Genomic DNA, 18686 nt, shown 5'->3' on the forward strand with positions numbered 1-18686 from the left:
AAACATGTCAGATTTGAAAAAAATGGCTCTGTCAGGAACGCAAAAACTGGCTCTGTCAGGAAGGGGTTAAGATAACTTATTCGTGGTCTTTTATTTTGCCAAATGAATTTACGAAATGTGGTATTGATGAGTTTCTCATCGGGGGTCGTTAAGAGAACCGGTAACATTTGGAGCGGGTATAATATATTTTTGGGAATGTGATCATTTTGAGTAGGTGAACACGTCCCAGGTATGAGAGCATGAGATGTCTCCAGTTGTCCAGTTCTGCTAAAATAGGTTTTAATATTTTGGTGATCTTGAGTCTATAGAGATCAGAAATGTGTTTAGGGATGTATACCCTTAAGTACTTTATTGCTGTTGAGGCCCATTGTATATGGCTTCCCTTCGCCCAGTGAGGGCGGGTTTGTGGGCCTAGGTATAAGCCTTTGACATTACAATTTTTAATAACTCATTTAGGTTTTACTGGTACTGCCCATATTTAGTAGTACTGATACTGTTTTTGGTGGTTTGATTAAAAAATGTTTTAGAAATGTATATCATTTTTCTAATAAAAGTGTTTTTTACTTGAGTCGTTATCATCACCATGGATACAAAATGCACACATTCCTTTTACAGGTGCAATCCAAGATGGATTTGCTCCAGTCAGGCTTCTCGGCCCTTAATACAAGATGGCTTTGACTGTGTTATCAGTGGGTTATGAATGTTCCAGATCTGGCTATTGCATGAAAGCTGATATAGAGAGTTGTTGATTCTTTAGTTACTATCAAAATCCTGGGTTTTCTAAAACTTATGAAAAGGAAACTAACAACAAACTATCATTTATATATATGTCCGTGCGGCTCGGAAACACTGCTATCTGTTGACCGCAAGTGAAACTACCTCTACTAGGTTGGGAAGGATTTGCTTAGAGCGGGCTTACACTGCCATCTGTTGGCAGAAAGAGAAACTACATTCACTGGCTTTCGAAGCATTTGCTTCAAGCGGGCTTACTAGTCCTTTATATGTATCAAACCTTTGAGAGAGAAAGAGTTAAAATGGAGGTTTCCTATATCAACCAAATGTCATTTTATAGCAATAAGCAATATTTTATATGGACAATGGCTATGAAAAGTTAGCACACATATGGGCATATTCAATTGGCCTCAATTTATCACGGCTAAAAGATTTCTACTGACTTCAATTGGCCCTGTTATCTGTCAATATTGTGGATTTTTTTTTTTTTTACACCTGCCCAAGTCAGTCAGGAGAAAAAATGTGCAATAATGGACTCTGTTTCGTTATCGCAAAAACACCTAGATCTGGGAAGTTATCCTGTGTGTTTTTGCGTGAAAATTGAAAATGGCACCAATTTTTTCAGAAGAAAGCAGCAATTATTAGCAGTAATAAAAGAAAATCTTTGGTCCTCCAAATTGGACTTTCTTTATAAATGCAATTGGAACCTGATTATAGTAAATGGCCCTTTATCGAATGTTGTAAGTTCAACTGGATTCCTAGTTACCGCCTAGTTATTTTGTTAAATGTTCACACTCCTCACCTCTCCTTGTAATAATGATATGGAGACAAACCCACCACTACAAATTCTGCATCTGTTGGAGCTCTGCAGTTCTAATTTCTTTGTGTTTTGAACCTATATGGAAAAAAAAGAGATAATTTTTTAGACTTGTGTATGCCATATTTATTACAGAAATTCTAGGTTCCAATGTTTTTTGTTTTTATTTGTGTGCAGGAAGCTATGGACTCTACAGACAAGAAACTAGGGTGTGATGCCGTTTTAAACCCTAGCACGGGCAAACAGCATTGCGGGAGGCACTTCATTTGGAAAATGCCGGTACGGACGATTAAACACTCACGAGTACCGTAATTCCCCAATTTAGCAGTGCGCGGAGTAGAATAATTCTGGGGGATCCCTTACATCGCTATTCACTGCGCACCGTATGGAATAGATCCTATAGTGTCATTATATTGACATGTTATGAATGTCGACTTTTTGAATGTCAACCTAATCCAATGCAGATGGTCCTATCCAAATTCCAAAACAGCATTTATAGCATGCATTGTTTTTCTTTAGGCCGAAGCTGTGGCAAGAACTGAAATGCAGCCTCACAGTTCTGTGTCTGAGCCATCTGTATCCAGAAAGAGGAGAAAAAGGATCAAAGACTCGACAGAACATTCTGAGCAGGTAACAGCTGTAGACCCATAATGGGGAATTGTTTGCTAAGAAACACCTAAGGGTTCTAACTGACAACTACAACCTCCCCCACTTGCACAAAATGAAAACGAATGTTGCTGTAGAGCCATCTAGAGGTAACTTTTTTAATTGGGGCTGTTTATTACTAGGCACATTCTTATTCAGGCATGCCAAACTATCAAGTACATTCCAATTTTTTTTTTCAATAACTTTTTATTAAGGATTGAGCATAGGGTACTCTTTACCTAGAACGGCGCCCGCGATTGGAATCGCGGGCGTCGGGGGTAAAAAATCGCGGGCATCGCGGTTACATAAAAACGGGTGCGACGCGATGCCCGCGATTTTCCCATAGGGATCAATGTAAAAACGGTGATTGACCGCGATTTTACTGTTAAATGCCTCAATGCCCGCGATTTGGCCATAGGAAACAATGTTAAATGGGCCACAGAGCCCTTATAGTGCCCTTTAACTCTGAAATGGCCTCCACAATTGTTAACGCCACCCCACGATCAACGTCAACCCGAAGCGTGGCGAGCGCAGCGAGTCCGCGAGGGGCGGCGGTACGCGTCCTCCGACCTTTTCATGCCCTACTATCCACGTCGGCGTGGAGTTGAGAATAGAATAGTGTGGCGAGCGCAGCGATCCACCGAGGCCCGAAGCGTGGCGAGCGGACGCGGATACCTTCACAGGTAAACGCGTCCCTTCGCGGGCTTCACACGGACACCTGTGAAGCCCGCGAGGGGACGCGTATAACTGTGAAGGTATCCGCGTCCCCTCGAGGGGCTCGCTGCGCTCGCCACGCTTCGGGCCTCGGTGGCACGCTGCGCTCGCCACACTATTCTATTCTCAACTCCACGCCGACGTGGATAGTAGGGCATGAAAAGGTCGGAGGACGCGTACCGCCGCCCCTCGCGGGTTGGCTGCGCTCGCCACGCTTCGGGTTGACGTTGATCGTGGGGTGGCGTTAACAATTGTGGGGGCCATTTCAGAGTTCACGGTGACTATTAGGGCTCTGTGGCCCATTTAACATTGTTTCCTATGTAAAAATCGCGGGCATTGAGGCATTGAACACTAAAATCGGGTCCAATCTGATTTTTAACATTGGTCCCTATGGGAAATCGCGGCCATCGCGTCGCACCCGATTTTTAGTGCATTCGATGGTCGCGATGGGCGCCGTTCTAGGTAAAGAATACCGAGCATAGTTATAACATAATTCACAGTTGCAGTGAAACTTTTGAAAAGCACACATTGACATCAAGAAACATTCCTTTTGTTTTTGGTATTGTTATCTTTCTTGAACACAGTTCACATTAAAAAATAAGAAAACTTAAAGAAAAACATGTGAAATTACTGAACAATGATACCTAGGGGGCGGCCGTGGCCCGAGTCAGTCCACCACTCACACAGAGGTCTTGTTTGTCGGAAGGTCTATTGGGTTGGGCCCAGTGAGGACACGGGTCTCGCACCATTGGGTGGAACGAAAGCATTTGTGGATTTGTAACTTTAGGTCATTGGATAGTGAATCGATAAAGCCCTCCCATATTTGGAAAAACGTTTCCGTACGTTCTTCTTTTTGGAGGGATGTTTCCACCCACTCCATGTGAAATAGCTTAGCTCGAAACAGAGGTATAGAAGGAGGGTCCCTTTAGATCCATTGATGCAAGATACATTTGCGGGCTACCGCTGATATTATAAGCATCATTTTGCTTTCTTTAAGGATTGGCGTTCCCATTGGGAATATGCCCAGGATTGCCCATTCTGCTGACAATGGGAGGCGATTCAATAAAAATGTAGTGTAGAATCCCTGTACCTGTTTCCAAAAACGTTTAATGGTAGGGCAATCCCACATGAGGTGTTGGAATGTTGCAGTGGGGCTGTCACATTTTGGGCAGGTATCTGTGTCTCAGATGCCCATCAAATTTCGACGGTGTGGGGAGAGGTAACCGTTATGATAGATATTGTAAAACATCTCTCTATACATTGAGGCTGGTAGTGTTTTCCATGAGTAGAGAAAGGAGCGTTGTAGGTGTTTTAGTGTGAGTTGAGGGAATGTTCGCAGCCATGTGGACAGGCCAGTGTGTGATTTAGAATGGTCAATGGGTACGTGAAGGGTCTGGTAGTATGTTGAAATTGCTTTTCTGCCGGAAGTAGGTTTAGAGAGTAGCGCATCAAATTCATTTGTGCGGTCAGTGGGCAATAGGTGTCGGAGTACTGAGCTAGCATAGTGTTGGGCCTGGTAAACCGCCAATGCTTGTGAGGCAGGGCGGTCATATTTGTCTACCAGGGCCTGTGCCGACAATGGTGCTGTAGCCGTGCTATCAACCAGGGCCCGAATGTGTCTTATCCCCTTGGATTTCCAGGAAGTAAATGGGTGTGTTGCCGAACCATCCTGGAATTCAGGATTGTTGAGGAGTGGGAGAAACAATGAGTGATGGCTGTTAATATTCTATTTATAATGGTTAGAGTGAATAGGCACTCCTGCGCATACCTTTACTACACAATAATACCAATGAAAACTTCAGACGAATGAAACAATAATATTTATGTCGTGTGCGGTGCCAGACAGTCCATGTCGTCATCAGCAGAGGGTTTTGTATGATTGAGTCCGTGAGTTCCTGTTTGTGGCAGTGTAAAAAGGAAAGTAAGTGTTGGTCTGGCAAAAATGACTGGTCGATGTCAGTGTCCGTGTGGTTGGTTGTAGTGTGAATCCAGTCATGGATATATCGTATAATTCCGGCTTGATTGTAAAGTGTTAGGTTTGGGAGATTTACTCCACCATTGGAGACTGGTTGTTGTAACTTAAGATAACTTATTCGTGGTCTTTTATTTTGCCAAATGAATTTTCGAAATGTGGTATTGATGAGTTTCTCATCGGGGGTCGTTAAGAGAACCGGTAACATTTGGAGCGGGTATAATATATTTTTGGGAATGTGATCATTTTGAGTAGGTGAACACGTCCCAGGTATGAGAGCATGAGATGTCTCCAGTTGTCCAGTTCTGCTAAAATAGGTTTTAATATTTTGGTGATCTTGAGTCTATAGAGATCAGAAATGTGTTTAGGGATGTATACCCTTAAGTACTTTATTGCTGTTGAGGCCCATTGTATATGGCTTCCCTTCGCCCAGTGAGGGCGGGTTTGTGGGCCTAGGTATAAGCGTTGGAAGTTACAATTTTTAATAACTGTCATTTAGGTTTTACTGGTACTGCCCATATTTAGTAGTACTGATACTGTTTTTGGTGGTTTGATTAAAAAATGTTTTAGAAATGTATATCATTTTTCTAATAAAAGTGTTTTTTACTTGAGTCGTTATCATCACCATGGATACAAAATGCACACATTCCTTTTACAGGTGCAATCCAAGATGGATTTGCTCCAGTCAGGCTTCTCGGCCCTTAATACAAGATGGCTTTGACTGTGTTATCAGTGGGTTATGAATGTTCCAGATCTGGCTATTGCATGAAAGCTGATATAGAGAGTTGTTGATTCTCTAGTTACTATCAAAATCCTGGGTTTTCTAAAACTTATGAAAAGGAAACTAACAACAAACTATCATTTATATATATGTCCGTGCGGCTCCGAAACACTGCTATCTGTTGGCCTCAAGTGAATCTACCTCTACTAGGTTGGGAAGGATTTGCTTAGAGCGGGCTTACACTGCCATTTGTTGGCAGCAAGTGAAACTACATTCACTGGCTTTCAAAGCATTTGCTTCAAGCGGGCTTACTAGTCCTTTATATGTATCAAACCTTTGAGAGAGAGAGAGTTAAAATGGAGGTTTCCTATATCAACCAAATGTCATTTTATAGCAATAAGCAATATTTTATATGGACAATGGCTATGAAAAGTTAGCACACATATGGGCATATTCAATTGGCCTCAATTTATCACGGCTAAAAGATTTCTACTGACTATTCAATTGGCCCTGATATCTGTCAGTATTGTGGATTTTTTTTTTTTTTTTTTTTTTTTTATACACCTGCCCAAGTCAAGAGAAAAATTTGTACTCTGTTTTGTTATCGCAAAAACACCTAGATCTGGGAAGTTATCCTTTGTGTTTTTGCGTAAAAATTGAAAATGGCACCAATGTTTTTCAGAAGAAAGCAGCAATTATTAGCAGTAATAAAAGAAAATCTTTGGTCCTCCAAATTGGACTTTCTTTATAAATGCAATTGGAACCTGATTATAGTAAATGGCCCTTTATCGAATGTTGTAAGTTCAACTGGATTCCTAGTTACCGCCTAGTTATTTTGTTAAATGTTCTCCACAAGGTCATTGGTTGCAAAAACTTAATAATTATGCAAAATATTGATGTTTTCCTAGTTTCCTGCGCTATGCCCGAGACCTCTACCTTCTCCTCCTGCCATACATCACCGAACTTTGACAAAATCCCACAGCAGCCCAGAGAGAAAAGGCACTACATCAGCAGACTGCTCAAACCACAACAGAGCTTCCTCTCAGGTCTGTAATGTCTGTGTTTGGCAAAATAACTGCAACACAGGTGGAATTATTGGGCGGTATTCAATACCGCCGGTGAGGGGGTTTGTGTGGCTCGCTGTATTGATTGTTCTGGGGAAACTGGCAAGGATTCTCTTAAATGGCAAGGTTTGCCGCAAATGCAGCGAGCCCGCTGCATTCTGTGATGAGCCCCGCCATTTTGATAGCCACACTTGCCATTTCCACCTTGCTGATAAGAACCAGCAAGGTGGAAACAGTGAGTGACGGGGGCAGTTGAATACTGATGGTGAGCTATCGGCCCTACTCATGTCATAGCTTGCCGTCAGAGCACTGAATATACCCCATAGTGTGGAACAAATAAATATAACAATAAGTGACTTTGATCATCGGCTTGAACAGAATTGTGTTGAAAAGTAATTCCCACTATTACATTCAAGCCTGATTAAATTGATTGCGTAGCGGGTGGGGGTGGGGTTGTGTTGACTGTACCAGGAGATCAGGGCTGAAACTAGGATTTTTGTCAGCCGGGCAAGGCAGTAATTTGGGTTGGGTCCTTCTAATCCACCCCCATCCCTGCATCTACCTATGGGTAGCTCATCCATCACCCGGGGCATGCGGCCCTCCCTTACCCACCTCCAGTTGCGGATAACTCATTAAAAATGTAATGAGATGCAGTAGAAGTGACAAATGCGTTGAAAAAGTAATAGGGATTATATTTACACAACACAAAGGTTTTTATTTTGCCCTTTATAATGAAGCTTTTTGATTGATGGCTCATTCTAATTGTGTGTATTTTCATGGGTTTGACCTTATTGCCATCTACTGGATATAACTTGACTTCTAAACCTTTTGCCTTTACGCTGCAGTCATCTTTTACTGTTTCAATTTGCTTCTATAAAGGATCATCGTCCTTTGTCCGCAAGAGAGAGAAGACGACTAAAACAATCTCAAGAAGAAATATCTCTATCCGGTGAGTTGTGTTAAAGATTATTTATTTTTTTTCTCAATTCTACTTTCTGGGGGACACTGCTGGCAGTTAGAGTAGGGGTGCAGCCGATGGGAACGTTTAAGGTATCTTCAGTCTTTGAGAAACAAGAAACTCTCACCAATTTTACATCTGCCCCACCTGCAGTGCAACATGGTTTTGTCCATCTGCAAAACTTGCAGCCTTACTACCAGGTCTGAATCAGGCCCTTAGTAACTATACTTCCTAGTATGAACTGCTGCTATTTAGTGACTGTCAGTGGTTTGTATATTGTGGGTAGAGTAACCATGGTGCCTACTCCATTAGTTAATGATCCTGTACTATTGGCTTTGCAGGTTTGACTTTGTTTTCGGAGGTTAATTTTCTGTGTTACTGCTCTGTGTGGCCATCAAGCAAGTCATTGCCTTATGTTTCTGTCTTGTGGTATTCAGATATAGGATAGGATTGTGTCATCCTGTCTTATGGATCAATCATTCTTGGAGTGTTCTCTGTAGGGACTCATTAGCTTGTTGGGCATAAAGGAAACGTGTGTGTGTGTGTGTGTGTGTGTGTGTGTGTGTATATGTTTGTGTGTGTGTGTATATGTATGTTTGTGTGTGTGTATGTATGTATGTATATATATATATATATATATATATACATACACACATATATATATATATATATATATATATATATATATATATATATATATATATATATATATATATATATATATACATAGAGAACAGACTCTTGTTTCGCGCCACTTATTTGTTTGATATTATACTCTGGCTGCCGTACTCACAAGAACCCCTGTTGGATGGGGGAAAGAAGAATATGGATAGCAGTTGTGAGTTGGCGCCCTTTTTTATGCCTTTAAGTACTGGGTCTCTATTAGCCTTTGATGAATAATAACGTGGATAAGAGTAAAGTCCAAAACTTTGAAAATATTTATTAAAAGGTCTTTAAAACCACTTAGTAGTGGTGAATATTCCAGATCATAAAAAGTTTTTCACATTAGCAAACAGATGTCCCCAACGCGTTTCGTCCCTGCAAGGGACTTCATCAGGGGTTTGCTATAAACATAGAAATAAACACTTTGAATAGATGACTGTGCATACATTTTTACAATAATATAACATCAATGGACTCCACTTTTAAACAATCATGATTAAAAATAGACTGGCAAGGTCAACTAAGTAAAACGATTAGTATTTAAAAAGTTTACACGAATAGGGAGGAACAGGTGAAGAACAAATAGGTGAAAGGAAAAAATATATAAATATTGCGATGTTCATCGTGTGTTATAAGTAACACAAAGGTGACGTACCGAACTTATTAGAAACAATTTCCCCGAATCTCGTATGTGGGATAAAACACCAACCAGGAATGGATAGATACCTGATGGAGATAATACACTATTATTAGAATATTATTACACTGTGCATTTGTTTAGTTAGTCCAGATTGTTTAAGGGGACAGTTCTTTTCATTATGGTGAATTTCAATGGGGCCCCTCTACCACTGAACTTACACTCTTATTGGAAAGCTCTCATCCAGTGGTCAATATTGGATCAAGAACTCGTAGTTTCTTGTAAAGGTTATATCGGTGAATTTGCAGCCTGGTAGCTGTGGACATATAAAGATTCAATGACTGTAGATAATTTTAGTGTAATCGCCTTTATAAAGGCCTAGCTACAAACTTATCAAATTTAATTAGAAATATACCTTTAAGGGTTTGGGTGGTTGGAGAGTTCCTCCTATATGATTATCTCCAGTATGGAATTGGTTGAACTAGTAAGACATATTTTCAGTGGAAATTAACTGTCTGTATAAGTAAACAGTCGATTAGAACATAAAAAATGTATGGATGACCCCTATTAACCTATAATCTCTGATATAGATTTTTATTTAGCGGTCCGCCTAAGCGTTTAAAATAAATAGGTTAATTTTTTCAACTACTATCGGTATCATACTATGTGCCAGATGAATACAATTTTTACCAAGATTCAGGGATTTGATATTTGTGTTTAGAATTTAATGGTCCCCTTATCGAGGGATAGCCCCTATTCTCCAGAATACCGGGTAATCGACTCACGAGGTGTCTCCCTTAATTAGACCTGTCAGGTCCCAACAGAGAAAAGTTCCAAGATGACATACATACCAATAAAATCAATTATAACCCGCATACAAATTGCAGTTTTTTGTTCCGCAAATGGTTCTCACTGTCTGGTAGAGAAATAAATCATCTTAGATCATTTTATAATTTAAATACATTGAACATGACTTGTCAACAATTACAGTCTTAAATCTCCAAAAATAGCGAGAGAAAAAAAAAAAAAAAAGTTCTTTTTTTTTTTTTAATAATACATATACATCAAGTCTAAGTGTTTACCCCTTAGAAGCATTTTGATAGCTATAGCAAAGTTCAGCCCATTAAATACAAATTTCATCAAATAGCAGTTTAACTTACCCTTTTGGAGGTGTGTACCGGTGAAAGGCTCAGTGGGAATGGTGCTGCCATATCATCCAGCTTAGGTATATATAGGGCAACACCATGACATCACTTCCTGTGATATTCACTAATTATTTAATTAATTGGTGTAAGGGTTATCTGGTTCATGGAGTTAATTTTCACATCTAGGTAACCTCTAATAATCCCTGTCATTATATGGTCCCAATGTTTGATGAATACTAGTAATGTTTGCTGTGTTTGAATGTTTTTTTTTTTTTTTTTTTTGTGGTCATTATCAGTGTTACTTATAACATCTATGTTTTAGTGCTTCAAATTGATTGATAGGTCCTTATTATAGACGTGAGGCTATTACGATGTATATAGTCATACTTAATTTTATAATGGACTTGTGATAAATATCTAATACATAGTGTTATTCTTAATTGATGGACTATATTCCCTCCTACTTAAAAGTGCTTAATATGTGTACCATTATATCTTTAATTGATATTGAAACTTAGTGTTAAGATCCATGATTATAATTAGTGCTTTTTTTTTTTTTTTTTTTTTTTTTTTTTTAGTGCATTATAATTATAATAATTAGTGCATTTTTTTTTTTTTTAATATATACTAAGTGCTATTCTGTGACTGTATTATAGTAGCTATTTCACTCATCAATTTATTGATTGAGATAAGGACTCTTGTCCTGTGTCTAAATTTATAGTTAATTAAAGTGGAAATTTAAGTATTGGAGTTTACAGAACTAGACTCAATTGGGGAAAGGTTAATGTGTCGAACTTTGCGTTTGCATTAACAAATTATGCTCCTGTACAATCTAAATCATCATATTTGTCAGGCTACCTATACTCTGTTAATAAATTCCAATTCACAATTTTATAATTCATAACAAGAAACCCACTAGTGGGTTTCTTGTTATGAATTATAAAATTGTGAATTGGAATTTATTAACAGAGTATAGGTAGCCTGACAAATATGATGATTTAGATTGTACAGGAGCATAATTTGTTAATGCAAACGCAAAGTTCGACACATTAACCTTTCCCCAATTGAGTCTAGTTCTGTAAACTCCAATACTTAAATTTCCACTTTAATTAACTATAAATTTAGACACAGGACAAGAGTCCTTATCTCAATCAATAAATTGATGAGTGAAATAGCTACTATAATACAGTCACAGAATAGCACTTAGTATATATTAAAAAAAAAAAAAATGCACTAATTATTATAATTATAATGCACTAAAAAAAAAAAAAAAAAATGCACTAATTATAATCATGGATCTTAACACTAAGTTTCAATATCAATTAAAGATATAATGGTACACATATTAAGCACTTTTAAGTAGGAGGGAATATAGTCCATCAATTAAGAATAACACTATGTATTAGATAGATATTTATCACAAGTCCATTATAAAATTAAGTATGACTATATACATCGTAATAGCCTCACGTCTATAATAAGGACCTATCAATCAATTTGAAGCACTAAAACATAGATGTTATAAGTAACACTGATAATGACCACAAAAAAAAAAAAAAAACATTCAAACACAGCAAACATTACTAGTATTCATCAAACATTGGGACCATATAATGACAGGGATTATTAGAGGTTACCTAGATGTGAAAATTAACTCCATGAACCAGATAACCCTTACACCAATTAATTAAATAATTAGTGAATATCACAGGAAGTGATGTCATGGTGTTGCCCTATATATACCTAAGCTGGATGATATGGCAGCACCATTCCCACTGAGCCTTTCACCGGTACACACCTCCAAAAGGGTAAGTTAAACTGCTATTTGATGAAATTTGTATTTAATGGGCTGAACTTTGCTATAGCTATCAAAATGCTTCTAAGGGGTAAACACTTAGACTTGATGTATATGTATTATTAAAAAAAAAAAAGAACTTTTTTTTTTTTTTTTTTCTCTCGCTATTTTTGGAGATTTAAGACTGTAATTGTTGACAAGTCATGTTCAATGTATTTAAATTATAAAATGATCTAAGATGATTTATTTCTCTACCAGACAGTGAGAACCATTTGCGGAACAAAAAACTGCAATTTGTATGCGGGTTATAATTGATTTTATTGGTATGTATGTCATCTTGGAACTTTTCTCTGTTGGGACCTGACAGGTCTAATTAAGGGAGACACATACCGGAAGTCGCTGTTCGCGCTACAGCATAGCGCGTCATCACTCCGCGACGCGCATCTGAGCTTAGCGTGTGTTCAGTTACTGCCTCCCCGGAGAGCGGCATCAAGCATCTGTAGTTCCTACTGCCTAAGGGACCCGCCCCCCATTTTACTGGCCGGACTTGCGTTGCACACTAAGGCTGTGGAACGCACGGCCATTTTGGATCTTTAAAACGTATAATAGCTATTGGAGCAAATATATAACCCCACACGCTGCAATTCAAAGTTACTGCCGTATTAAACAAATTGCTTCTTTAGGCACATATGGTAGTCATAAAGAGGAGGGTTACTCAAAGAGGACTATAGTTTGAAAAAAATGATGCAGGCGATCGGCCAGGGTTACTCACTGCCTCTATTGCGTAATTACAACATCACCAGGATTTGCTAATAATATCTCTCTGGACTTGGAAAAACCACATGATTAATCCTAAATTTGAGTCAGACTACTACTGGAATATAATGCATTTATGTTTTTATAATGGATCGATGACCATGTTTAATTGCCAAAAAATAGTACAGCCCCCTAAAGTGTCCGGCACTATCGTCAGAGCTAGTCCTACATCTGCATCAAGAGCCCCCAAATAATTCTCCTCTTCTTATACTTCAAGAGTAAATAGCCCTAATTTACTTTACTTTTGTTTCTTCATATACTGTATGGAAATAGATGATGAAACTCTTAAGCTGGATGGCAGAAAACCCTAAAATAAACCAATGTCACATGTTCCTTTGTTCAGATACTGTAACGGTTTCCGAGAAATTCCGCAGAGTGATTGAAGCTCTGAGGGCCGATGTTGTGCAGGGTCTTGGAGTTAAGGTCCTGGAGGAAATGCATGTTGTCATGAACAAGAAAGATGAAAGGCAGAAAGAGGTACAGTAAGTACATGTATGCCTCCAGTACACACACTGGGGCAGATGTATTAAGCCTTAACAAGAGATAAATGCAAGGGTGATAAAGAGAGATAAACCTCCAGCCAATCACCTGCTTACTGACTTTTTTCAAACACAGGCTGTAACATGGCAGTTAGCAGGTGATTGGCTGGATGTTTATCTCTCTTTATCACCCTTGCATTTATCTCTTGTTAAAGCTTAATACATCTGCCCCAAAGGCCCGTATTCAATGCGGCCGGCCTTTCACCCTTTTCAATATTCTGGGAAAACCCTCGCTGTCAGATGACGACGAGGATTCCCCCAAACAGCAAGGCTGGCGGCTAATGCAGGGAGCCCGCTGCGTGTAGCCGTGAGCCTCGCTGTTTTAGTGGCCACACGCCGTTTCCAAATGCGAGCTGTGACAGCGAGCCGTTAGCACGGCACACTGTTACAGCTCGCAAAAGTCACTGAATATATGCCTGTATGAATATTATATTATAATAATGACGTTGGCACCATAATAATAAAATATTGCTTTTGCATAAATTAGGACTGGATTAATTTCTATGTACTGTATAATTATTAATCTCACAGATCGTAAGGAAGAGCATATTTATTTAAGCAAAACAGCTTTCCAATGGAGAGCACGATGACTTGCTCTGCGCTAGAAAACCGTAATGTAAACATAGTTTCCAATTGTCATAGGGTTGTAATGTAATATACTCTCTAACAGCAATACAAAGTTGCGTTGAAAGTCATTTTTCTAAAAGTGTTGTTGTTATTTTTCTAAAAGTTTTGTAGTTTTAGTAATTTTATTTTATTTTTATCTTTGTGTGTTTCTGGAATTCTGCCCCATTGTATTTCACTTATCCGTTTGCCTTTTTTATTTCCCAGTTGCAGTTGCAGTTACAGAAACTCTTGGGAGACCAGTATGATGACTACAACCAGAAAATTCGACAACTTAAATTTTTTGAAGATAATTTCAAATTGTAGATTGATTGTGATAGGCAATTTCTGAAAACCATATATTTTTTACACTTTTATTCTTTTGCATTTTTATATGGAAATCTGTTCTGTTTTTTTTCCCCTTGTACAGAGGGAACATCCATGGCAATATATTTTAAGGGATGCGGTTAATTTCCCGGCGGTCGGGATCCCGGCGGTCGGAATCCCGACACTGGAATCCCGACCGCCGAAATCCCGAAACTTTCTCCCTCCGTGGGTGTCCACGACACCCATAGAGGGAGAATAAAATAGCGTGCCGAGCGTAGCGAGGCACCGGGCCCGCTGCGTGGCGAGCGCAGCGAGCCCGCAAGGGGGGGCGATCCATGTCCCCCCCTTGTCGGGATTTCGGCGGTCGGGATTCCAGTGTCGGGATTCCGACCGCCGGGATCCCGACCGCCGGGAAATCATATCGGATCCATATTTTAATATTGCCAAATTTACAATGGAATGTTACAATTTGTGTTACAATTACAGGACATTAGAGATGTTTTTGAAGACTACATTACAAGGCATATGTTGGAAATATTACATTAGGGTGCAATTCAATTTTGAACTATGCTGGTAAAGTGCCATTGGAACTGCAACATCATTAAGTTTACTCTACACTCCTATAGGAGATTCTTGTCAAAATCACAGGTGGAAAAAACACATTGGGCGGTATTCAATTGTTTTTCAACAGTATTTTAGCTTGCTATCCCTGGTGAGCTGAATGCACTAATGTGTGGTTAAATCTGACCATAACGAGCGCAAAAATATAAATTGCATCATGATCTCCTGTCACTTTAGATGGGAGATTGGGTGCGATATAACAATTGAATACCACCCATTGAATCTGCAGTTTAAGCCTGAATTGTGTTTGTACTGTAAGTAAAAAACGAGCAACTAGGCAAAACCATGTTTTTCTGTAGGTGGGGCAGATTTTAAATTCTAAAACACCCTGCATACTTTTCCTGTGCAACATAAATACTGGCTGCTTTTACATGTAGTCCACAAATGTTAGACTGTTTCATTTTTACACTAAAATTTCGATTTTCAATTTGAACACACCCCACCGGAATCTAACTTTCTCTGAATGTGCCCCACGTGCAGTACAACATGATGTGCATTTTAGCTGCACTTACAAACATGAATTAGGCTCTTTATGCAGAATCAGTGGGTTTGCATGTGCTAATTTCCTACTTTAGGTGTGTGGGGGGGGGATATTATTTAATTGAATAGCCACAGGGATTTTAGGCGGCAATTAGCTGTGAAGTAGTTTCATGTTCACATGTCCTGTCTTTCTGCCTATGGAGAATGCTAAGTTGCTAGTTCAGTCACCTAGAACAGTATAGCAAAATAATCTGTGAATAATTATTATGCTCATGTACAGAAGGTTTCCCCTCAGATCAGGTTATTCCGTCTCTCAGCCAATATTCCCTGGTACCTCCTGGTTAATCTTGTCCTCTGGCATGCTAATCTGTAACGCCACAGCTGCAAGTGGTCTCTGCTCTCTGTATTTGTTACTCCTGCCCTCTACCCATCTTGTATAAATGCTTATTTTTATTTCTAATGGGAACTTCATGGATTTAATTTCAATTCAGCGCTATGTAACTTTGTATACATATTAAAGTATCACAGGTGTTCACTAAATGTTTGTGGTACAGGTCTTGTGAAAAAGAAAATGTTTTGAAGATCCAACTTTCATCATCATTTCATGTTTAATAAACCAAAATGATTAATGTATACAATTGTACTTGCTGTCCTTCTAGTAGAATTATTTAGCAAGACGATTAACTGTTTTACATTGATGTGACTTATACCCCTTTCACACCAGCCTAATTTCCCGGGTTGGTCCCGGGAACAACCTGCGACTAGCGCAGATTTGTAAGGTTCCCGGGTCAAAATTCCAGGAAAAACTTGCCAGGATTTCAACCCTGCTATGGAGCAGGGTTGTTCCCAGGTTCAACCCAGGGTCCTGGCCAATGTGAAAGGGGTAGGGGTACTAACCCGGGTTGCGGGTGGTCAGGCCGGGGATCCACAGAGGTGGCGGGCGGAGATGACAGGGCAGGTGGCGGATGAAGATGACGTAGCTGCATCATCTGCGCCGGCCACCTGTGTGGATCACCGGCCTGCACTGAGAACCAGCAACCCAGGGTGAGTACTGTTCACCGGCCTCCGCCGCCATCCAAGCACCTGCCCACGGTAATTTGTGGCAGCCGCATCCCGCCCCCTGCCATGCTGACCTCTAATGAGAGCGGCTGTCAGCACAGCTCTGACAGCCGCATTCCACCCCTCCGCCGCTCAGCCTTCCAGCGACAGGGCAGGGGCGTACCAATACAGGGTAAAACGGGTGCGTGGCACCCCGGCCCCACACAAACTAGCAGGAACACCGCCAGGGCAACCTGTCCCCCCGAGATTTGTCGAGCCCTGTTTTATGTCCATGCTACAGTGATATACAGTAGGCAGTACGTGATTATTGGTAGATATAATTACCCATTTTACAGATAACTTCTAATCCAAACAGATTCATCACCTGGAAGTACTGGTTGAACGTACACACACACACACACAGTACCAAATCTGTACTTGTGGATAACTAAAATCTATATAATAAGTTGAAGAGTGTGTGTGTGCAGGTCTGTTGCATTGCGGAGACCGCTGCACTCAGACCCACTGGACCCGGTGGTGTGCACCTTGAAGCCATTTTTGTGAAATTTCACTTAGAAATATAAAAAACACCAAGGTTCAATTTGCCCTGATTGATGATCTGAAAAAAGATTGACGATCTGGGAAACAGTTGACAAAGGAACACACCTGATTTCATTGCCGTCATTGAGTATGAATGCAAACACATTCTACATTATGGTGGAGGCTTTGAACAATTAGGAATAATTGGGAATACACATATACCACACACACATTGTACAGACAGTACTGCACATACGCACCCACAGCACACTACACACACATATATACATAGTGCACCTCACACAATTGCATCGTCAGCCTTTTATAACTACCTGCCATCTGGATGCCATCTTCGGCCTTTAACACCTACCTGCTGCCCAATATATATATTGGGCCTGTAGCACCTACCTTCCACCAGCATCACACCTTGGGCTTTGCAACCTACCTGCTGTTGGAGTCCCACCTCGGGCCTTTCACACCTTCCTGCTGCCCAAATCCCACCTTTGCTTTTGACATCTACCTGCTACCCAAATACAACCTTGGGCCTTTAACACCTATAGGACCTTATTCTGGTTTGTGCGCTCCCATGCAAATTTGCATGAGAGCGCAATGTTTTTATTCTGTGCATGCACTGTGTGCGAGCGGCCACGGTGAGTAGTGTTCGCTGGGCGCTTGCACAAAACAGTGCAGGCGGGGTGGCAGGCCAGGGTATGTGCCCATGGGAATGCCCAGCTCTTCATGGGCATTCTCATGAAACCACTGGGTGTTTTCATAGTAATGTCCCGATAACACAGGTACCGGGGCAGGCAATTGACATCACCGGATGTAAGCTGCCCACCCTGTAATCGTACAGGACACACGCAAAACTAAGACACCTAAGAATGTCTTAGTTTTGTTTGTATGCTCCACATCATTCAATGGTCCACATCCATTTGCATCTGTGTGGGCAAATTCGCCCTGCGAATGGCGGGCGGCCTTGAAAAGACACACATCACTACGAACTTCGCATCGTTGCATTTCAATCAGAATAAGGTCCATTTGCGGCCCAAACAAAACCTTGGGCCTGTAGCACCTACCTTCCATCCTAATCCCACCTTAGGTCTGTGGCACCTACCTGCCACTTGAATCCCACCTTGTGCCTGTGGCACCTACCTGCCCCCCAAATCCCACATTGGGCATGTGGCACCTACCTGCCAACTGAATACCACCTACCTGCTGCCCAAATAAAATATTGGTCCTGCCTGCCTTCCTTACCCGATTCCCACCTTGGGCTTTGACACATACCTGCCACCTGAATACCACATTGGGTCTGTGGCAGCTACCTGCAGCTCAATTACCACTTTGAGCTTTTGACACTTACTTGCTGTCTTGGGCTTGTAGCACCTATCTTCGCCTAATTACTACCTGGGGCCTTTTTTCCCACCTGCCTACCACCCAATTCGGGCCGATGTCTCCTACCAGCCACCCACTTCTCCCCATGGTACTAGTACAAACGCCTGCAACTCACCTTTGGTCTATGACACCGGCCTGCTGCTCAGCTCTCATATTTTATGTATCACTGCATCTCTAATGGTGTGTAAGCACGGGGGCGATATGGCTTCCGATGTTCCCGATATAGTGAACATCGGAAGCCATATCGCATATTAATTGTCGGCTTTTTAGGGCTAACAAGCCCGATGCGCGCTCCCGAGTGAGCGCAAATCGGCAGCGATATAGTGAGGGCAGCCAAGACTATATAGTGCAGATCTGCACTATATAGTCTAAATTGTCCCTCTGCAGCATGCCGTGCTATGCGAGTTCCGATACCATCTGATCGTATCGGGACTCGCATAGCACGGCATAGCTGCCGTGTGTACACA

General features: G+C 40.8%; 1 protein-coding gene across 2 annotated transcripts in view; it reads left to right on the top strand.

Annotated features, from left to right (window-relative positions):
• LOC146026060 (serine/threonine-protein kinase Nek4-like) overlaps positions 1-15789 on the top strand; it is a 55357-nt gene extending 39568 nt beyond the window's left edge. Inside the window, exons 9-14 of one of the 2 annotated variants that reach the window (XM_083156408.1) lie at positions 1727-1828; positions 2069-2179; positions 6510-6647; positions 7545-7614; positions 13023-13161; positions 14050-15789. In XM_083156408.1, the coding sequence (XP_083012534.1) occupies positions 1727-1828; positions 2069-2179; positions 6510-6647; positions 7545-7614; positions 13023-13161; positions 14050-14173 (684 nt within the window). In that variant the 3' untranslated portion in view covers positions 14174-15789. The remainder of the gene's footprint in view (positions 1-1726; positions 1829-2068; positions 2180-6509; positions 6648-7544; positions 7615-13022; positions 13162-14049) is intronic. The other variant, XM_083156409.1, reaches the window with a different exon arrangement.
• The last annotated feature ends 2897 nt before the right edge of the window (positions 15790-18686 follow it).

Source organism: Crinia signifera, chromosome 8 (assembly GCF_055691185.1).
Source record: "Crinia signifera chromosome 8, ASM5569118v1, whole genome shotgun sequence".
Lineage (NCBI taxonomy): Eukaryota > Metazoa > Chordata > Amphibia > Anura > Myobatrachidae > Crinia > Crinia signifera.